Source organism: Palaemon carinicauda, chromosome 28 (genome assembly GCF_036898095.1).
Source record: "Palaemon carinicauda isolate YSFRI2023 chromosome 28, ASM3689809v2, whole genome shotgun sequence".
Lineage (NCBI taxonomy): Eukaryota > Metazoa > Arthropoda > Malacostraca > Decapoda > Palaemonidae > Palaemon > Palaemon carinicauda.
Genome location: NC_090752.1, coordinates 9427266 through 9448255, shown reverse-complemented (window position 1 = coordinate 9448255; position 20990 = coordinate 9427266). Strand labels below are relative to the sequence as shown.

The 20990-nt window shown below is 34.5% G+C and overlaps 1 protein-coding gene across 6 annotated transcripts in view; it reads left to right on the top strand.

Annotated features, from left to right (window-relative positions):
• ATP8A (ATPase phospholipid transporting 8A1) overlaps positions 1-20990 on the top strand; it is a 355359-nt gene that overhangs the window by 223868 nt on the left and 110501 nt on the right. For all 6 annotated transcript variants that reach the window (XM_068351770.1, XM_068351769.1, XM_068351771.1 and 3 more), the window contains 4 exons: positions 12388-12644; positions 18295-18393; positions 18533-18693; positions 19231-19428. In XM_068351770.1, the coding sequence (XP_068207871.1) occupies positions 12388-12644; positions 18295-18393; positions 18533-18693; positions 19231-19428 (715 nt within the window). The remainder of the gene's footprint in view (positions 1-12387; positions 12645-18294; positions 18394-18532; positions 18694-19230; positions 19429-20990) is intronic.

Here is a 20990-nt window from a genome sequence, read left to right as displayed (position 1 = left end):
GCATGGATACATTTATTCATTTATATTTACTTATTTATCTTTTTATTTGTTTATAACAGTTAGCTTGAGGGTACAGTGGATCACACTATTGTATCATATTTCTCTCGTCTTGTCTTTTTTAAGATTTTATAGCTTATATATGGAAGATTTATTTTAATGGGGTTATTCTTGAACTTCTCTTATAGTTTATTTCCTTTCCTCACTGGGTTATTTTCCCTGTTGAAGCCCTTGGGCTTATAGCATCCTACTTTTCCAACTAGGTTTGTAGCTTAGCAAGTAATATAATAATAATAATAATATCCGTCCATCTGTTTATCCGTGTGTCATCGCCACCATCACACTTTGTGTACCAATAATTTGGTTGTGATCGGAATTCTCTATTTAGTCTTGCTTATTACCTCCGCCACCAAAGTTGGAAGGAGGTTATGTTTTCTTCCCTAGTTGTGTTTGTAATTTGTATGTTTGTTTGTTTGTAAACAGCTTCCTTGACACAATTTTAATCTTAGTGTAATTAAACTTGCAGGGATCAACTGTTATGTATAAAGCTGGAAATGGTTAGATTTTGGTAGGTCAAGGTCATGGTTGAGCAAAATGTCCAATTCAGGTAATTAGGCATAATTTTGAACATCGTTGTCACAGAGACTTCAAACTTGGTTCATATTTGAGTGTATGAGAATCCACGCCAATTAATACATGTTAAGGTCAAAGGTCGAGAAATAAGCTGCCGCAGTGTAGGTCTGCCCTCTACTGAGTGCCCCTTAGTTGATTATGATTCTGAATGGTTAGCTAAAACGGTTCAGACTTGACTTTACTTTATTTTTTACATTTTATACCTGTAGAGATATTTAGTCCTCAGTAAGAAATAATCCCTTTTAACTAAAAACTAGTACTTTTGGCATTATTGTGCTTTATTTTTTATTAGGTGTTTTAGTCGTATCTTGTTTATATGCTCTCTCTCTCTCTCTCTCTCTCTCTCTCTCTCTCTCTCTCTGTATGGATTTCCATTTGAGTTTCGCACATTCACTCCATATTCAAGGAAAAAAAAATAAACAAAAAATAAAAAAGGAAAAAGTCTTCGGAGGCATCCTGAAGACATCGGCATATTCTTATCTTGTGCGCGAGGCCAGATGCTTTTGTATTTGTTGGATGTCAATTCGTGGGAGGAAAAAAGGAAATAGGCCCAGTCGAGGCAGAAGAAAGTGAGAGACAAAAATAAAGATCTTTTTGTGTTCCGGGACGAGCCACTGACACCAGTTGTGTGTTGTTGCGCAGTTTTTTTTTTTTTTTGTTTCAGTCCCGAGATGCTGGGAAGTGTTGGGTGTTGGTTTCATAAAGTTGTAGCTATATTTATTTTTTATTAATATCTATCTAATTTGACTGATAATTTGTTAGCATGTACCCATTTCTCCTCACTAGATAAGGTTCTGTAAATATTAAGTAAGTGCCAGAATTCGTTGATTCTGATTTTCAATGGTGATTTCCCTCATTTTACTTGTAAATGACCCTTGGCTTTCAATTCCAGCATCATACAACACTTTATTATCATATCCACATGTCATTGAAGAAGCGGGTTGAACCTCCCTCTCACACTTTTTTTTTTCTTCATTTTGTTTCATAAATTTCCCAACTTGTTTAAAAGGGATCACCTGTTCTAGTTTTAGATCATGCCTCAGTTCAGTTCAGTTACGATTGCCTCACGTGGAACACGGGCTCTTGCCTCATTTTTTCCATGATAAGATGTGCTTCAACTATACATCATCATCATGTATGTTATTTGCCCTTTCATTGTAACCACCGTTTTTCGAAATCCTCCGTAATTCAATTCTCTCTGGTTCCTGTCACATTTAACGTGCATTAAACAGATCCACTGCTCGGTTAGGATCACGATAAACAAACATTGTTATCATTAGACGAAAGCTCATTATCTTTAAGTGTTATTAGTGATTGGTTAGTCTAGTTTTGGAAGGTTGTTTTGAACCCTTTGGAAACACTTTGAAGAGGATCAGAGGCCTAATTTGGACTCCATGACTTTTCAAATAGACGATCCGTGATATAGAATCCCATCTTATCACCATACAACGCGTGAAGCACTTCACATTCTATTTTTTATTTGTCCTTACCTTGCCTTTTAAGATCCATAAGATATCGTTATTATACAATCTATCCATCTAGCCTAATTGTTTCCTTACATGTGGTTGTGGATTACATTTACTCCTATCTCCTTCTGCCTCCGTCTATGGTGCTTTCGTAAACCTTCATCAGATGTTCTGTTGTTATTATATTTAATTTTCTTACGGTTTCATGGATTTTCCTTAATATAATGTACAGTTTGACACGGGAATTCATGGTACACCTCGCCCTGAAGAAATGCACCCTGTTACACCCTTATTGCGCAGCCAGTAAACAAACAGATAGTGTAGGGGGGGGGGGGGGATGGCAGGTTATGGGCGTGGCTAAACACAGGAACTCGCCGTGCAGTAAGGATCTGGCTGGATGTACTTCCTCAGAGTGAGGTGTACCAGGAATTCCTGTGTCCAACTGTACAGTATAGTTTTACTGAATTTTTTTTTTTAAACCTCACGCATGTTTAATATAAAATCATCCTTTTTGCTCGTACTGAACCAAGTGTTTTTATTAGAATATGAGTTCTCTATATTTAATTGTGATTTTATTATATCTACTTATGTGTTTTTACTGCATTATTACCCTAGTTGTACTTGTTTAAGACGTAATGAATATAATATTAAACATTTTCAATTCATTTATGAATTTAGTTGAATGTTGATATAATGTAACAATAACTATACTCCTCTATCGTGTCAACAAAGTCAATCCATCAGGACTTCATTTGACCCTACTCTCTCTCTCTCTCTCTCTCTCTCTCTCTCTCTCTCCACACTTACTGACTTACTCACCTGCCCCCTTTTCCACCTACTACCCAATTCCTGTACCCCTCTCCCTACCCCCATAGCCTTGAAATGACATGTGTTAGGCTAGCAGGTGCCATACCCGATGTTGTCGTGTATCCTCATGTTTCTTTCGTTAGCCAATAATCAATGCGTTTCGGCGTCTCCTTCATTTCCTTCTGAGAATTGCGTCGTTTGCCCCTCCCCCCCTCCTCCCTTTCTTCCCCCTCCCTCTTCCAAGGCCTCTTCTCACCTGCTGCTTCCACCTTTGCTAAACGTGGCGGTTTTGTTTGAGTTTGTTTATTGACTGGGTTGATTGTTACCATGAGCTTCTGTTTGCTTGATCAGTTTGTTTTTTGTTGTAACGATTGATAGAGGTGAGAATATTTTATTGCGTTCTTTTTAGAAAATTTATTTGATTGGTTAATTCTTTTTTATCTTTCTTGTCACTTCATTTGGTTGTACATTGCAAAAGTCTTTCATATGATTTTAGGTTTCAAGTCTTCCATTTGATTGTACATTGCAAAACTCTTCCAATTGGTTGTAGGTATCAAAACCCTTCCGTTTGGTTGTAGATTTCAAATGTCTTCGAATTCGTTGTAAATTTCAAAAGCCTTCCATTTGGTTGTTGATTTCAAAAGTTCTAATTGGTTGTAGATTTCTAAAGTCTTCCAGTTGGTTACAGATTTCAGAAGTTTTCCAATCTGTTGTAGATTTCAAAAGCATTCCAATTGGTTATAGATTTCAAAAGCCTTTCAAATTGGTTGTAGATTTCAAAAGCCTTTCATTTGGTTGTAGATTTCTAAAGTCTTCCATTTGGTTGCAGATTTCAGAAATCTTCCAATCTGTTGTAGATTTCAAAAGCCTTCAAATTGGTTGTAGATTTCAAGTCTTCTATTTGGTTGTAGTTTTCAAGTCTTCCATTTGGTTGTAGATTTCTAAAGCCTTCCAATTGGTTGTGTATTTCAAAAGCCTTCCAATTGGTTGTATATTTCAAAAGCCTTCCAATTGGTTGTAGATTTCAGAAGTCTTCCAATTGGTTGTAGATTTCAAAAGCCTTTCATTTGGTTGTAGATTTCAAATATTACATTTGCTTGTCGATTTCAAAAGTCTAGCATTTGCTTGTGCTTGGATAGTAACACTAAAATCCTTTCAGGATATCATGACACATCCCATGACCTTGAGATACAGCCATTAGGCTACTCGCATTTGCCATTATTTGAAGCAACGATCGGCGTAACGATTTTGTGCACTGGCGTCTAACAGTCTCCAAACACAACTGTGCACAGTTATGATGTGGCTTGGTTATAGATAGCCATTATAACCTTAAATATGATTATATTGTGTTGTGGATGTACTGTTATGGTTGTAATGTATATAAGGGGTTTCTGTGATGTACTGGTGATAGAAATATGATATAGCTTTGCTCCTGCATTATGTAATATCTATATCTATCTCTGTCCATCTATCTATCTATCTATATATATATATATATATATATATATATATATATATATATATATATATATATATATATAATACACATATATGTATATGTATATATATGTGTGTGTGTATATATATATATATATATATATATACATATATATATATATATGTATATATATATATATATATATATATATATCTGACGTATATTATTTTCATTGAGATGGTACTGGCAGAGGAGATTCGCTCAGTACATTACTTAAATAAATGATCATTGAGTGTCTGAGTCACAGGCCCGCAAGCAATCGTTTGTCCTTTGCAAGTTGCATTTTAACATTTGATCTTGCAAAAGTAGTTTGCTCTATTCTGATGAAAACTAAGCGTTGTGACTTCTTAGGAATAGCGAATTATTAGTATTGTGGTGGCGTGAACTTTTCCTGATGACCTAGTATGCGCGTTAATAAGTAATAGTTTTAGTCATGTCAGACATGGTTTAGTTGGATGTTGGAAGGTTTAGATGTTGCATGCAATGTAATCTACCCTCTTCTCCTGGTTTAGTCTCCAATACCTGTTTCATTCACTGGAGTTGTAGCAATGGCTTTCATACTTACGCCTTCGTCTTCCTTAACATTTAATAATAATGGAATTATTGGGTAGATCCTTGGCTTATTGTAGGTCCCTACCATTTTGTAAACTATATTGAGACCTTGCTAAAGTATGGTGTCGTTCTTCAAGAAAAGGGAGACTACTGTAGATAGCCCATGGTCATTGCCTTCCTCCATAGAAGGAGGGTACGCGTGAGTCTTCAATGTGGTGGTGGTGTGTACGCCCCTCTTTTTACAAGAGGGATAATACCAACTATCCGTTTCAGCTGAGCGGCCAAATTGTACTCGCCCCATGACCAGTGATGCTCGACGGAGCAGTTTTTCTCGGTGTTATAGGCGATCATTCAAAATGCAGATTGTTGGAATCTATTGGCTAATTAAAACACAGGTTCCCTCTTAAGACTGAAGAGACATCAATATATGATCAGGGAAATATAGAGGAAAGAGTAAAATTCCTCAATTTACATATGGAAATGAAATAAATGTTTGATCGGTTGACCCTCAAGTTTACGATTTCCTCGCAAGAAAATGGATTAGTTTACCTATTTTTTATTACTATCCAATGCATTGCCGATCTTTAATACCATAACGCTTCATGGCCAAGGGCGTCAGCCAGGGAAGCAGAACCGCAGGGAAAAGGAAACGGAAGAGTAGGCTAAACTAAATATAAATAAGTCAATGGAAGTCTATTGTATTTTTTTTATCAAGATACAATTTTATAGAGTAGAATTTTTTATATGGTCAGTGTTACGTAAACTTTTAAATCTTGAAAATATATTTGCCTTTGATTATTACAATGTTGGTTAATAAGGAAACATGAAAAAATGCCATTTGGACACAACACTTAGCCTAGAAAAGGTGCGCTGTCACACCATGTCTGAAATCGATTATTAGAGCCCAGCTCGTCTAAATTTGTCTATTTTTTTATTAAATGATTCTCCTTGGTCTGGAACTGATAGATTGGCATTGATAATCTGTCAGCTTTTAGTTCAAATTAGCTCCATAACTGGAACCTCCAGAAATATGTCTGAGCTAAACTTATGGTAAGTTTTCTTAAATATCGTTTATCTGAGAAATTGTGAGTTTACAGTTTTTATTTTGGGTGAAGATATGAGCATGGAGAATTACAATCAAGATGAATTTCGATGTCTATGCACAAACGACCAATGGAGTAGTAGTAGTAGTAATAGTAGTATTAGTAGTAGTAGTGGTAGTAGTAGTAGTAGTAGTAGTAGTAGTAGTAGTAGTATGCAGAAACAACATGTACTGTTTTTATTTTTTGTTACAGTACTATTCTATCTAATCTTCACATAACCACAAAACCTCACACTATGCATAATGGTGGTAGAGTCATCGTTTGCATATTGTTGTTGTGGTCTATTAGTAACGTCTCTGTCTGGTGATCGCCAGACTGGGGTTCGAGCCCCGCTCAAACTCGTTAGTTCCTTTAGTGTTTGCAACCTCAACATTCTTGTGAGCCAAGAATGGGTGGTTTGGGGAGTCTATATGTCTACCTACTGAGTCATCGACAGCCATTGCCTGGTGTAGAGGGGCCGGGGGGAAGGTGGCTTTTGGGTACAGATCCTAAGTATATGCGGTCAGTCTCTAGGGTATTGTTCTGCTTGCTAGGGCAATGTCACTGTCCTTTGCCTCTGTCATTCAAGAGCGCCCTTTAAACCTTTGAATTAGGAACGGCGCTACATTTGCAATTATAAAATGTGTTCTGAAAATGGGCATACAAAGTATGAGTATGTGTATTTTTTATTGTAAGATGAAGTTATGAATTACGGTATATTGATGATGATGAAAGATTTGAAGTTTTCGTTGATTTGTAGACATATTTTGGAGTTAATGTAACGAATGATGGTAAGATAAGTAAAGCGATGAGTCACAGAATTATAGAAACAAAAGTGGAAGTTTTAAAGGGTCGTTTAACCGAATCTCCTTTATGTAAGTGAGGTATGGATGTTGAATACAAATGAATGAATAAACATCGAACTGTTAAAATGTCCTGTGTACTAGTGAATATATCATAAGAATTTAAATGCTTGGAAACTTCATGATGTGTATGATTGGTTAAAGGGTTAGCAGAAGTGAAAGGACGAATCGGGGTGTTTTGAGGTGGCTCGGTCATGTGGAAAGACTAGAAAGCGATGTTAGTAATCATAAGTATTATTATTCATAAGTGAGTAGGAGGGAAGAGGAGAGGAGGATCTATAAAATTCTGATATAAAATGAGTTCATTATATATATATATATATATATATATATATATATATATATATATATGTATATATATACATATATATATATATATGTATATATACATATTTATATATATATATATATATAAATATGTATATATATACATATATATATATGTATATATATATATATATATATATATATATATAAACACAAAGAGAGAGAGAGAGAGAGAGAGAGAGAGAGAGATGCGTGCATGTTTAAGTGTTTATGTATATTGATTAGATATAAAGCATCCTTTTGTATTTTTATATGCGAATCTAGTGTAAATGTACACATTTGTTTATCCTTTTAGAATTTGGTAATAACATAGTTTATTCTTATTTGCATCCTTTGTTTTCAGTTCATGGAATGATCTGGCTATTTTGGTGCACATTCCAGACCCGCCTCTCTCTCTCTCTCTCTCTCTCTCTCTCTCTCTCTCTCTCTCTCTCTCTCTCTCTCTCTCTCTCTCTCTCATGGTCGATAGCGCTATATGCATACGCAATTCACCGTATAGAAGAATTTGCTTCTGGAAATAAATCGTTTAACTTGAGCTCCATCGGACATTCTTCTTTACTTTCTAAGAGCAACATTTCAAACATTCACGCTTGCGCACACATGCGTATACAGGCGTAACCCTAATTATGCAATATCTCTTGAACCTGCACATTTTCATGCTTTATGAACTTCTTTCAAGTCATGTTCATTAAAAAATGTTGTTTTATTACTTCTGATTAAGATTTACTATAAATCAGTGTTGGCTTTTATGGCTGGCTGTAATGTATTACGCTTCAGGAAACGTCTTTGTTCGTATTTTTTTATGGATTAATTAAGGAACTTCACAGTATTTTACGCAATTTAAATCGTTATTAGCTGCGTATGATTGTTACTCTTTGTGGGGTTTGGCGCCTTATGATTGATACGAGAAGTTGATAATATTTTAATTTTTTTACAGTAGATCATAAAATTGTATCTTTTGATTGAGCGAGAGCGGTAGGTTACTTACTTATCGGGTTGTGTTACACTATATATATATATATATATATATATATATATATATATATATATATATATATATATATATATATATATATATATATATATATATATATGTGTGTGTGTGTGTGTATGTGTGTAGAATGTGTGTGTAGAGAGAGAGAGAGAGAGAGAGAGAGAGAGAGAGAGAGAGAGAGAGAGAGAGAGAGAGGGAGAGAGAGAGAATTGGAGTATGTAGCTGATGTCTTGAAAAGTAACATGGTAACTTGAGCAAGTGACTTTAGCATTCCTTGTAGATTACTGATCGACTATTAACGTCAGCGTGAGATACCGCTAAAGGAAAGATAATGCCCTCGATGAAATAATTAAAAAATAATGAATATCTCTTCACAGAGATAGCATGATTCTATGTACTCCAATAACCCCGGAAAAGTCTTACCATTTATTTGCCCCTTTGGAATGAATATCCGAATTGCTGTAGCGAAGATGATGATGGAAGCGTGAATGACGTCGAACCCCCTAGTCAGCCATGCTTAGTGTTCCTTGCAATTGGTTCTCTCGTTTCTTTTGGTTTTACCTAACAATAGACGGTGGTCATTGACTTCTATGTGCCTTCTTGATTTTGTCTGTGTAATTTCCTGTTTTGTCTATATACGTTCCTGTTTTGGTCTTAGTAGTCATATTATGTAGATGAGGCATTTCGTATGAATTATTGCTAATTTATTTTTTATTGTTTTTTTAACGGCTATAAAGCATTTTGTTTGAAAGAAGTTAGTTTTATTTATATAACGGGATGATATTGAGGAACGTTAAAGGTATTATGTCTAAGTAATACCTTTGAGTTAGAAAAATTGTATTTTTACCTGTACCGAGTTAAAATTAATTACAGAAATTGCTTAGACATCAATATTATTCCTAAATGTTATATAGTATTTAGCTATTTCTTGTTATATAGTGTTTAGCTATTTCTTGTTATATAGTGGCTATTCCTTCGAGCTGTCTACACTTTGAACATTTTATCTTCACCGGATATCCTCAGTTGACGACAATGCCTTTCGCTGTTAAATTTGTCGGGAAATACATTGACGACATTAAACATCACCGTTTGTATAACATCGGGACATTTCAGTCACTGGCCGTTATTTATTGAAATAAGTCAAGATGCGATAAGCCGGTTCACTTCATTTATATTTACAGTTTTAGTGTATTAACGAGATAAGATAACAGGACGTGAGTAACCGCCTTCCTGTTGTGCCTTGGTTATGATTTGAAACGCTTGTGCTTCATCGCGGTTGACCAAGCATTCTTTCTTGGATTACTTGAATAATCCCAGGGGATTAGTGACGTCGTGAATGTCAGATCTCTTTGGAATCCATGCCGAGACTAGGTTATCAACGAATCGTCTCCTCCCGGGAAGAAAGTCTAATCGGAAGAGTCAGAAGAGGGTGGAGAGGTTAGTGAAATGTGAGTGTGTGGTCTGAGTTCGTAAAGGAGTCACTTTATTAGTATCATTACCAGCTAAGCTGCAACCCTAGTTGGAAACGCAGGATGCTGTAAGCACAAGGGCTCCAATAGGGAAAGTAGCCCGAGGATGCTATAAGCACAAGGGCTCCAATAGGGAAAGTAACCCAGTGAGGAAAGGAAATAAGGAAATAGATAAACTAAAGGAGAAGCCATGAACAATTAAAATTAAAAGTTTTAAGGACAGTATAACAGCATTAAACTGAATCTTTCATATGTAAACTATAAAATCTTCAAAATAAACGAGAGGAAAGAAATGCAATAGAATAGCATGCCCGGTTGTACCATAGAATCTTACTTTATTTTTTTCTCTTATTGTTGTCGATTGTTTCTTGTATCTCGTGTTGATGCCAAGATTGTAGAACAAACGGTCCTACTAGTTCAATAAATTTTCGAGGTTGATTACTTGAGTGTATATTTTTCCATGGAAGATCAATGGTAAGGCAGAAAGCTATTTTTATACGTGGAGTCAGTAGAAATAAATAAAACTATTATTTCTCCTTTCTGCGGAAAGTCACCTCTTTCATCAAAAGTAAATCTACAATTGACGCGATGGTCTCGTTAATCTTCATTTGATAATCTCTCTAGTGGTTTGTGTGATTTCATTTTATCTTAACAGTTGGTATATTGACACGCAGAAAAGCCACACTTGCTTTGGAATGTTCGTAAACTTTCCTTCGGTGTTTGGCCGTGGTTTCCAGACAGATCGTAAATATTATGGGACTGTGAAACGAGAAATGTTCTCTCGGTGTTTGGTGTCGCAGCAGTGGACTGTCGCTCTGCTTTGTAAACAATTAATACGTTTATCTTAGAAATCACGAACCTAACGCGATCTCTCATGTATGAGGTTGTACTGGACCAAAGCTAATTTAAACCAACAGCAACAATGGGTAAAGGGTGCTGGCATAAGCCACCACTTTCTCTCTCTCTCTCTCTCTCTCTCTCTCTCTCTCTCTCTCTCTCTCTCTCTCTCTCTCTCTCTACAGGCGTGGTTATTGCGTCTCAATTTTTATTTCATGTTGACTTTTCAGCTTTACTTCTTATATTGGACCTCATTTCACCTGTCCAAATTTTAAGGAAAAAGTCATACCAGATTCCTCTTTCCGTCTTGTGACACCAGATAACGTATAAATTATGAATTCATTCCTTCTACCAGCAAGGGTAAATTGTATGTTCATTCAATTAGCATAAATGACCCTTACCTTAAGGGATAGTAAGATTGTATATGACTTTGAAAATTTGACATATATTTATGGTTCTCTCTCTTTCTCGCTCTCTCTCTCTCTCTCTCTCTCTCTCTCTCTCTCTCTCTCTCTCTCTCTCTCTCTCTCTCTCTCTCTCTCTCTCTCGAAGTATTCCTTTTTTCTATGTCAGATCATAGAGGATAGTTGTTATATCCTTGGATCAAAGTTATTCCTGCGAAGTTTATACATTATAACATTCAAATTTGATAACTTTTCTTACTTAGTTACTTGATAAAAAGAAAGGGGGAATGTTAATGTTGCATGATCCCGAACTTTTTGAAGACAATAATACAAATAATAATAATAATAATAGTAGTAGTAGTAGTAATAGTTAAAATGATAACAATGATGATGATAATGATAGTATAGTGGTAACGTGTTTGCCTAGCATTCACATGACAGCAGATCGATCCTGGTCCGGGACCATGAGTTTAAGATGTTAACTAGGGAAAGCCACTTCTGTGGTTGGGCTTGACGGGCTGACGTTCTGGTGAGCATCTATTCAGATGAAACTGGAACTAAAGCCAGACACCTATAACCTAAAATAATAATTAGCTTTGTATAAAAAGAATGACAGGTAAATCCGATTATTTGCAACTAATGCAAAGCTAATATTCACATTGTTCGAAATAATGCATTTGATTAGATAAACCCAGACACCCCCATTCGTCATCGAATATCCAACCTTATCTAACATGTGCAATTGACTTGACGTGAGGCATAAATCGGGCAGTGAATTATGATGTTGATGTCGAAAATATCGAAACCTTTCTAAATTGCAACTCATGTTCAAAGTAGCTAATATCACGAAGTATGTGAATCGAAGTCACGTCACTATTGTTCATTGTGTGATTTTGGGTTTCTTAACAGGTGTGTATATTGAGTAGCTTGTTTGGTCGATTGTGTTGTTTGTAAAGTATTTACTTAATCATACGGCGATGGGGATGTAAGGTATTCGCAAAAACTTTTCTAATTGAAATAACTTTGCTTTTTAATAATAGTATGTGAAAGTTGGGACTGATGGCTCTGTAAATTGCATTAGTATTCTTTATCATTGATTTTATTTTTATTATTATTATTATTATTATTATTATTATTATTATTATTATTATTATGGTTGCAAAGTCGCAACCATAATGGGAAAAATAATTCGTGTTAACATTATATTATCATTGATAATATACTGTATATTGTTTGATTATCCTCAAGTGCAAATGTTGCTTTATCGCGCTTATAGTTTACATTAACATCTTATCATCAATACTTATCATTTCATCAATATTCATGATTATCGTTCACATTATTCACCATCATTTGACATTTATTTTGTAATGAATAATGATGTTTATTATCATGTAATTACCATAATTTATCATCATTTTATTATCAACATTATTGAACTTTCTCTCCTCTTTTCAGACGATGATTCGGGAGGTGGCGGCAGCGAGGGCGACGGGGTGGGCGGCCTGGGCGTCGGGGGCGTGCTGGGCGGGGGCGCGGGCGGTCAAGACGTGCGGACGGTGTACCTGAACGAGCCCCAGCCTCACAAGTACTGCTCGAATGCCGTCTGCACCGCCAAGTACCGCTTCAAGCTCCTCTTCTTCCTGCCCATGTTCCTCTTCGAGCAGTTCCGACGATATGCCAACGTCTTCTTCCTCATCATCGCTCTTTTGCAGGTGATTACTCTCTCTCTCTCTCTCTCTCTCTCTCTCTCTCTCTCTCTCTCTCTCTCTCTCTCTCTCTCTTAATGTTTATGTATGTCGATCACGCTATATCATTGGCGTAGAAAAGCAAAACTCTACAGGTGGTGGAAGGAAATGCTTTCGGATGAGAGAGAAAATGAGAGAGATTGCACGCATTCTTTGACTGAGGTAACTAAATTCTCTTCACATATACATTAGGTATGTACACACATGATGCGTGTGGTGTGTGTGTGTATATGCTCACACACACATGTATATATATATATTTATGTATATATATAAATATTTATTTATATATGTAATATATATATATAAATATATATATATATATATATATATATATATATATTATATATATATATATATATATATATATATATATTACTGTATATACACACACATAAATTTGTATGTATTTACATACACTTATATATACCTCTCTCTCTCTCTCTCTCTCTCTCTCTCTCTCTCTCTCTCTCTCTCTCTCTCTCTCTCTCTCTCTCTCTCTCTCTCTCTCTCCAAAGAGTCCTCTTAGGACTTCAAAGAGTTAATCCTCATTCTAATGGCAAATGTTTTTTAGTATTTTATTTCTCGTTCCCTGCCATTTTTACGTGACCCACCAATGCCAGGTGACAACCAGGTACACAATGCATATAAGTCAGCAAGACACAATGGATTTGGAATTTTTATAAGGTGAAAGAGTGGTATACGTAGAAATTACTGGTTGAATTATTATTATTATTATTATTATTATTATTATTATTGTTGTTGTTGTAGTTGTTGTTATTATTAACCAAGCTAGAATCATAGTTGCAAAATTACGATACCATAATTCATAGAAATCAAATAAAGAAAGTATCTCAGTGAGGAAGATAAATAAACTACATATGAAAAGTAATGAATAAATAAAAATATAAGATATTTTTAAGGTAAATAACAACTTTATAATAGATGTCATATATAAACTATGCAAAGAGATAAATATATCAACCTGTTCAACAAAAAACATTTGCAGCAACTTTGAATTTCTGAAGTCACTGGTTCAGGAAGATCATTCCACAATATTCTCACAGCTGGAAGGAAACTTCTAGAAACTGTGTATTATTGAGCCTTAAGAGTGAGAAGGCAAGAGAGCTATAGTTAAATGCATACCTAGTCCTAAGAACAGTGTTTAAAGGCCGCTCAAGAATAGCAGAGGCCAGGTACAGTTACATTGCCTTAACAAGCAGGACAGTGCCCTAGAGACTGACCATATATACATATAATCAGCGCCCAAGCCCCCTCTCCACCCAAGCTAGGTCTAGGGAGCGCTTGGCAATGGTTGCTGATGACTCAGCAGATAGACCCATAGACTCCCTCAAACCGCCCATCCTTAACCCACAAGGATGGTGAGGTTGCAGCGACCAAAGAAACTAACGAATTTGAGCGGGACTGGAACCCCAGTCTGGCGTTCACCAGTCAGGGACGTTACCGCATCGGCCACCACAACCCTAAAGATCTGAATGTAAAGGATGATCCGAATTATAAAAAATCTTTTTAAAACATGCTTAATGAACTAACTGGATGACTCTGCAAGAAATTAATATTCAGATCAGGAATAATAAATTTGACATAGTTATTTTTTTCCAACAAATTAAGATGAAAGCCAGCAGCTGAAGACTAGAAAGGAGAGCATTACTCGAAACAAGGTAGAATGATTGAAATAAAACTCTTCATCAGGATAGATTGACCACTGAAAATCTTAGAATGTTTTATCAATACTGTAGCATTTTTTTTTTTTTTTTGCTGCAGTGGAAGAAGGAACAGGCAGTATGTGTATATCTAAAAAAAAGTCTTCTTCAGACGAGTGGTGTTAATATTTAGGAAATAAATGAGAGCAAATGTACACACACACATTATATGTATTATATATAGATATATATATATATATATATATATATATATATATATATATATATATATATATATATATATATTTGTGTGGGTGTAATAGTACAGACTAAAATACACATACATACATATATATATATATATATATATATATATATATATATATTTTATTTATATATGGGTTTGTGTGTGTGTGTACTGTACAATAATTTATAACTACCTCTATTGAATCTATGACGAGACATGGCTGTATGAAAGCTAAATATTATTTTAAAAATGACATTTCTGAAATAAAAAAAACTTTATTCATGGCCTTCGTGACATTGTAGTAATCATCAGGCTTAAAGATCCATTGCTTAATGCGGGTCACTGTTCCTCCATTATTAGTCCAACAGATATATAATATAACCTAAATCAGCTCTGTTATATATATCATGTTTAAATCTATTGTTATGTAAATATTTTTCACGGTTTCTGCGTTGTTTCAAAGATATATATTTATGTTTCTCTTATTTATATTTGTTTAAATATTCGTAATTTTATTACCAGCGTGTTGTATCTCTTCCTCTTTTCCTGTGTTGTATTATTTTATCTTTTTCCATAATTATTTATGTAAATATAGTTCACGATATATTAGTTTGAAAGCTATATCTTCATGTTTCTTTTTATTTGTGAAAATGTCAATGATTTCATTACCAGTCATGCGTTTCTCTCTCTCTCTCTCTCTCTCTCTCTCTCTCTCTCTCTCTCTCTCTCTCTCTCTCTCTCTCCTACTGCAACTTATGTAAAGTGATCTGTGATTATTTTTATCCTTCCTTACATAGAAGTAATCAATATGTCGGTCATATCTCTAGTAACCAGGATAGGGGAATAGTCAGAAATGAAAGATTGTTTGGCATTATTATACAAAGAGACATCGAATGGCGCATTATGCAATGCCAGCATTGGTCTGAATAACTTTTTGTTGTGTTAATTGATGAAATACAAAGGTATGTGCTAGGTGGTTGAGAGAGAGAGAGAGAGAGAGAGAGAGAGAGAGAGAGAGGGGGGGGGGGAGGAAACGCAATAGTATTACATAGTATGAGCGTGTTTGAAACACGTGCGTTACAGGTATTACAGTGTCCACGTATCTAGAGTAATTGAGCTCCGTTACAAAATTACAAAACTTATATTGTCGTTGTTATTATTATTATTATTATTTTTATTATTATTATTGTTATTATTATTATTATTGTTATATAATTTAATACTCTTTATTTTTATATTATTACTCAATGTTGACATTAGAATTACTCTATATTAACGACAACAACAAAACAACAACTAATAATAATAATGATAATAATAATAATAATAATAAATTTATATTTTAATGAGGTCATTGATTCCTATTACGTGAAAGGCTCCTAATGACCTTGCATGATTTTTTCACCTTAATGATAGGTCGGAATTCGGTCAAGGTTAAGATGATAAAGTATAAGTTGGACAGCCTTGTAGAAGACCAAATGGAAGGAGGAAATGTTAACACAAAGACTAATATGTTTTAAAGAAATAATTAAACATGTGAATAAACAGGAAATGCTATAAATGAAACTAGACATTCAAATTTATTTAAATAGGTATTTGAATATGCGATTTAATAGAAATTATTTTGCAATGGAGATTATTATTATTATTATTATTATTATTATTATTATTATTATTATTACAACCCTAGTTGGAAAAGTAAGATGCTATAAGCCAAAGGGTTCCAACAGGGAAAAATATCCCAGTGAGGAAAGGAGACAAGGAAATGAATAAACTACAAGAAAAGCAATAAACAGTCAAAATATACTATTTCAAGAACAGTAACAACATTAGATTAGATCTTTCATATATAAACTTAAAGAAAAAAAACAAGAATAAGAGAACTAAGATTGAACAGCATGGCCGAGTGTACCCTCAAGTAAGAGAACTCTAATCCAAGACTGGAAGGCCATGGTACACAGGCTTTGAGTCTCTACCCTTTTCAAAGGAAAGTAGCCACTGAACAACGTAGAGTGCATTAGTTAACCCCTTGAGCAAAGAAAATGGTTTGGTAATCTCCGTGTTGTCAGGTGTATGACGACAGAGGAGAATGTTGAAAGAAAAGTTCAGACTATTGGTGTATGTGTAGGCAAGGACAAAATGAACCGTAACCAGAGATAGGGATCCAATGTAGTACTGTCTGGCCAGTCAATGGATCCAATAAATCTCAACCATAGAAAATTATATTACCTCCTCATAACAGCATTGATTATACTTGCTATCGAATATTTATATATCCTTGTTAATCATTATTTTAGGGGAATTATACTTTCAAATGACTCTAAAATATATTTTACCCTTGATAACAAAATTCCAGTTGTTAAGTATCAACTTCTAAGCCTGGATCTCTTACATTCGCATCGCAGTTTTGTTTTTACGCTTTTCCCATCCTGGAGGCCATTTTGTCTAAAATTACGTTTTCCCGCTGTATTAATCGAATCTTAATTCTTTTTTATGATCTATAAGTAGAACAGATTTAGTTGTCTATTATGTTACATGTTCCAGAATGTCTTAATCAAAGGGTTTCCAGAAGATGTTATCAAAAGGTTTCCAGAATGAATATCTTATCAAAGGGTTTCTGGAAGGTCTTATCAAAGGTTTTCCAGAGTGTCTTATCAAACTGTTTCCAGAATGTCATGTCATATAAAAGGGTTATACTGAACTGGACGTAAATTTGACTGCTCCTGTCTTTATTGAATGCTTTTTAATACCAAGATTATATTTCCATTTTTTAGTATGCGAGTTCTTGCTTTGGTGTAACCTCAACATTTGAAGTATCACTTCCTTTGCTCCTTGCCTTTAGTAAACCATGAGAGAATTTTGAACCTCCATCCCTTTCTTACTCTTCCATAATCTCCCTTAACATTAATCTAATAACTTATGTTTTCATATTTTCTATTATTTCGTTTTTAAAACTTTAAATTTCTTTTGCACATATTAGATACAGAATAGCTACAATGAACACAGTGGTGTTTAGGCATTTAGAGCATGGGGGTTTTGAACACTGTAAATATGAACTCTACTTTTGACCTTGCTTTCCTCAAAACTATGAAGCCTTGTTATTGATGGTTAAATACCCTCCTAACTTTACCGTGTTCTCCATAAGTAGAGCCTTCAGAGGCAATTAGAGTTGACCTCTATTCTATCCTGCAATTTGATGATGGTATTGTATTTAATATTCATTGTTGGAGATTCACAATAGGTTTTTAATTTTTTTTGTAAAACTATTCTTCGAGGATATCTAATTTTTCTTTTGCCTCCCTGGCTATATTTTGTTGCATCTTAAGCATCTTATATACATTTTAAACATTGAAACAAAGACATAAGGTTTTCCTTCTTGTTCATTATTTCACCAAACTTGGTTTTGTACATTATTATTTAAGTTTCTTTCCTTATTCTATTTTTTCTTATTTTTATCCTTTCTTGAAAGCAATACAGTATTCACAAAATTTATTTATTTTATTCTAGTAAAAAGAAATAATGAATAGACATTTTACTTTTTTCTCAATATTAAGGTAGATCTTGCATAGGTAATAATAATAGGAGATTTAATTTTATTCGACAATATAAATACATAAATATAAATTTTTCGTAATGCCTTCTTCGATGGACAATTACTGCTTATCTTTTGATTAGAATTTAGATAAAGATTAATATTTTCTTGCAGCAAATACCTGGAGTATCACCTACGGGTCGCTACACAACGCTGGTCCCTCTCATTTGCATCCTGGTTGTGTCAGCCATCAAGGAAATTGCTGAGGACATTGTAAGTTTGCATCTTGGTTAACATGGAAAAAATCTTGTGTGTGTTATGCACTGATTAGTTCTTTAAATTGTACAATATTCATAGCAACTCGAGTAGGATGTACTGGACGGGACATTCATTTCCAAGACCTTTCTTCCAGAAACGTCACCGTGCAGACGATGAGCTGAACAAGAGAGAGATTGAGGTCATGAAGGATGGTCAGTGGCAGTGGATCAAGTGGAGACACATAAATGTCGGGGATATTGTTAAAGTCCGTAACAATAAATTTTTCCCAGCCGATCTGGTCATCTTAGCCTCCAGGTAGAAAAATATGTTAGGGTTTTGAGGGTAAAGTAAAGAGATCTGTGCATACATTGATGAATCATATGTTTAGTTATTGTTTGTTGATATTTTTTATGGCTATGTTTGTTTAGTGAACCATTTTGAAAAAAGAATGCTAGTGAACTTCCTCTGGTTTACTTATGAAAAACAGTAAAGCAACTTTTTTATTTAATTCTTTTTCTTTTGTTATTAAGAAAATTATGAGAAGCCTTAGAAAATGATGATTGAAACATACGAGGCCTGAAATTTGACTTGACGTACTGTAAATTGAAATTGTTCCCAGTAAATTGATGTAATCATTTGTTAATCGGAATATCAAATTCACTTACACAGTTTCATAGTAGATCAAAGGCTTCAGAATCATATGATATAATTCTTCATTTGCCTTTATAAAGTGTAAACAAAGTTTCTGAGAGAAGAGGTGAAAATTTGGTTGTTAAGAAAAAGATTTACCTCACAATTATACAGTAGATAGTTTTAAAACTTGATGTTTGTGACATTATTTACCCATTTCAGTGAGCCCCAAGCTCTCTGCTATGTGGAAACTGCCAACCTGGATGGAGAGACCAATCTCAAAATTCGTCAGGGGCTGCCACAAACTGCAAATATGCTAGAGGCTCGAGACTTGATGAGCCTCTCTGGAAAGGTTGAGTGTGAGGCTCCCAATAGATTTCTCTATCAGTTTACTGGCAATCTCAAGGAAACTGGCCGACAGTAAGTAAATTTCCCATCATTAAAATTTTGTTTTTTTGTATCCAAGTTTTAGATTTTACACGAGAATGTATCTTTATTAAAATCTGTTGCTGACCCAATGGTATTGAATATGTAAGAGGTGCTTGCTTTGTTTGATCTGTATTCAATAAATCATGAAGTTTAGAAGATAATTGTAACTAGATTGAATTTTTTAAGTTTTCAAAGCAGTTACACCTAAAGTAGCTTTTATTTTATGTTTGAGAAATATCTGATGCTTTATGGTCATCAGGACTAGGTAGAAGGTTTTTGCATTATTATGCTAAATCCCTTGAAATGTTTCAGCGTTTTATTTGAGTTATAATTGTATGATGGTACTGTAGAAAGGAATGAAAAATTTTATTGCTCTCTATAATGTTAAATGTCTTCATCAGGTCACAAAAGCATAGTGTTATAAGATGCTCGTTTCATAATAGCTTATAGTTTTTGCCCAGTTTTGAGCAATGATTATACACCTATTAGTTTTATGGCTCTAGTTATTAACAGAATTATGCAGGTGATTGTGTTACATACTGTGGGACTATTATACACCATCATAGAATTTTAGTCATTGTATAAGTTTTTCAAGTAGATTTTTTAACTAATGACTTCACATTCCAAAAAGAAAAGTTGACCAATTAATAGGATTTAGGATCCTCTGTAATTTTTGGGAGTTTAGACAGAAGTTGTGGTAGTAGATTGAAAACGTCCCGGCCTGGTGTTTGAGCCCCGCTCATGCTCGATAGTTTATTGCAGTGTCTGCAACCTCACCATCCCTGTGAGCTAGGGATGAGAGGTTAGGGGGAGCCTATAGGTCGACCTAAGTCATTATCAACCATTGCCTGGTCCTTCCTGGTCTTGGCTTGGTTGAAGAGGAGTCATGGGCATTGAACGTATGTATATAATGTCAGAGTCTAGGTCATTGTCACTGTCCCTTACCTCTGCCATTCATAAGTGACCTTTAAACCGGTATAGTAGTACTAGAAAGGAAATAATATTTGTCCATTCCTGTAAATATGAAGCTCTACAGACATTCTTCTTCTTTGTCTGCATCCTTTCCCCCTTTTATGTGGGGTCGATGTTGGTTGCTTCTACAATCTTTGATATTGTTACATAAATTGTGTCTAAGAATCATAGGAAATGTCTTGTTAGCTGTCTGATTTTTTAACCGTATTTCCATTTTATATGGGGCAAGTTAAACTATACTTCTGAAATTTCTCTTTTATTTAATTGTTTTTTTAGCATGATATGTTCTAATTTTCTACACATACTGATGTAAAACTTCATGTATGAAGTTAAATATCCTGCTTTATGATCTCTTTGCGTGTGATTCTGTGGAAACAATGTGTGTGTTTTTTTTGCATGTAAAGCCAATAGTTCAAAGAGTCAAACTGATTTGGGTGCAATGTGGACTAAAACAAGCTTTTATATTCATAAGAACCTATTTGTACCATCATTAATTTGCTTTAAGATATGTTTGCATGTCTTATGCCTTCTTTCAACCATTGCAGTTGTGTAGCCTTTTATTTTTAAATCAAACCTTGCAT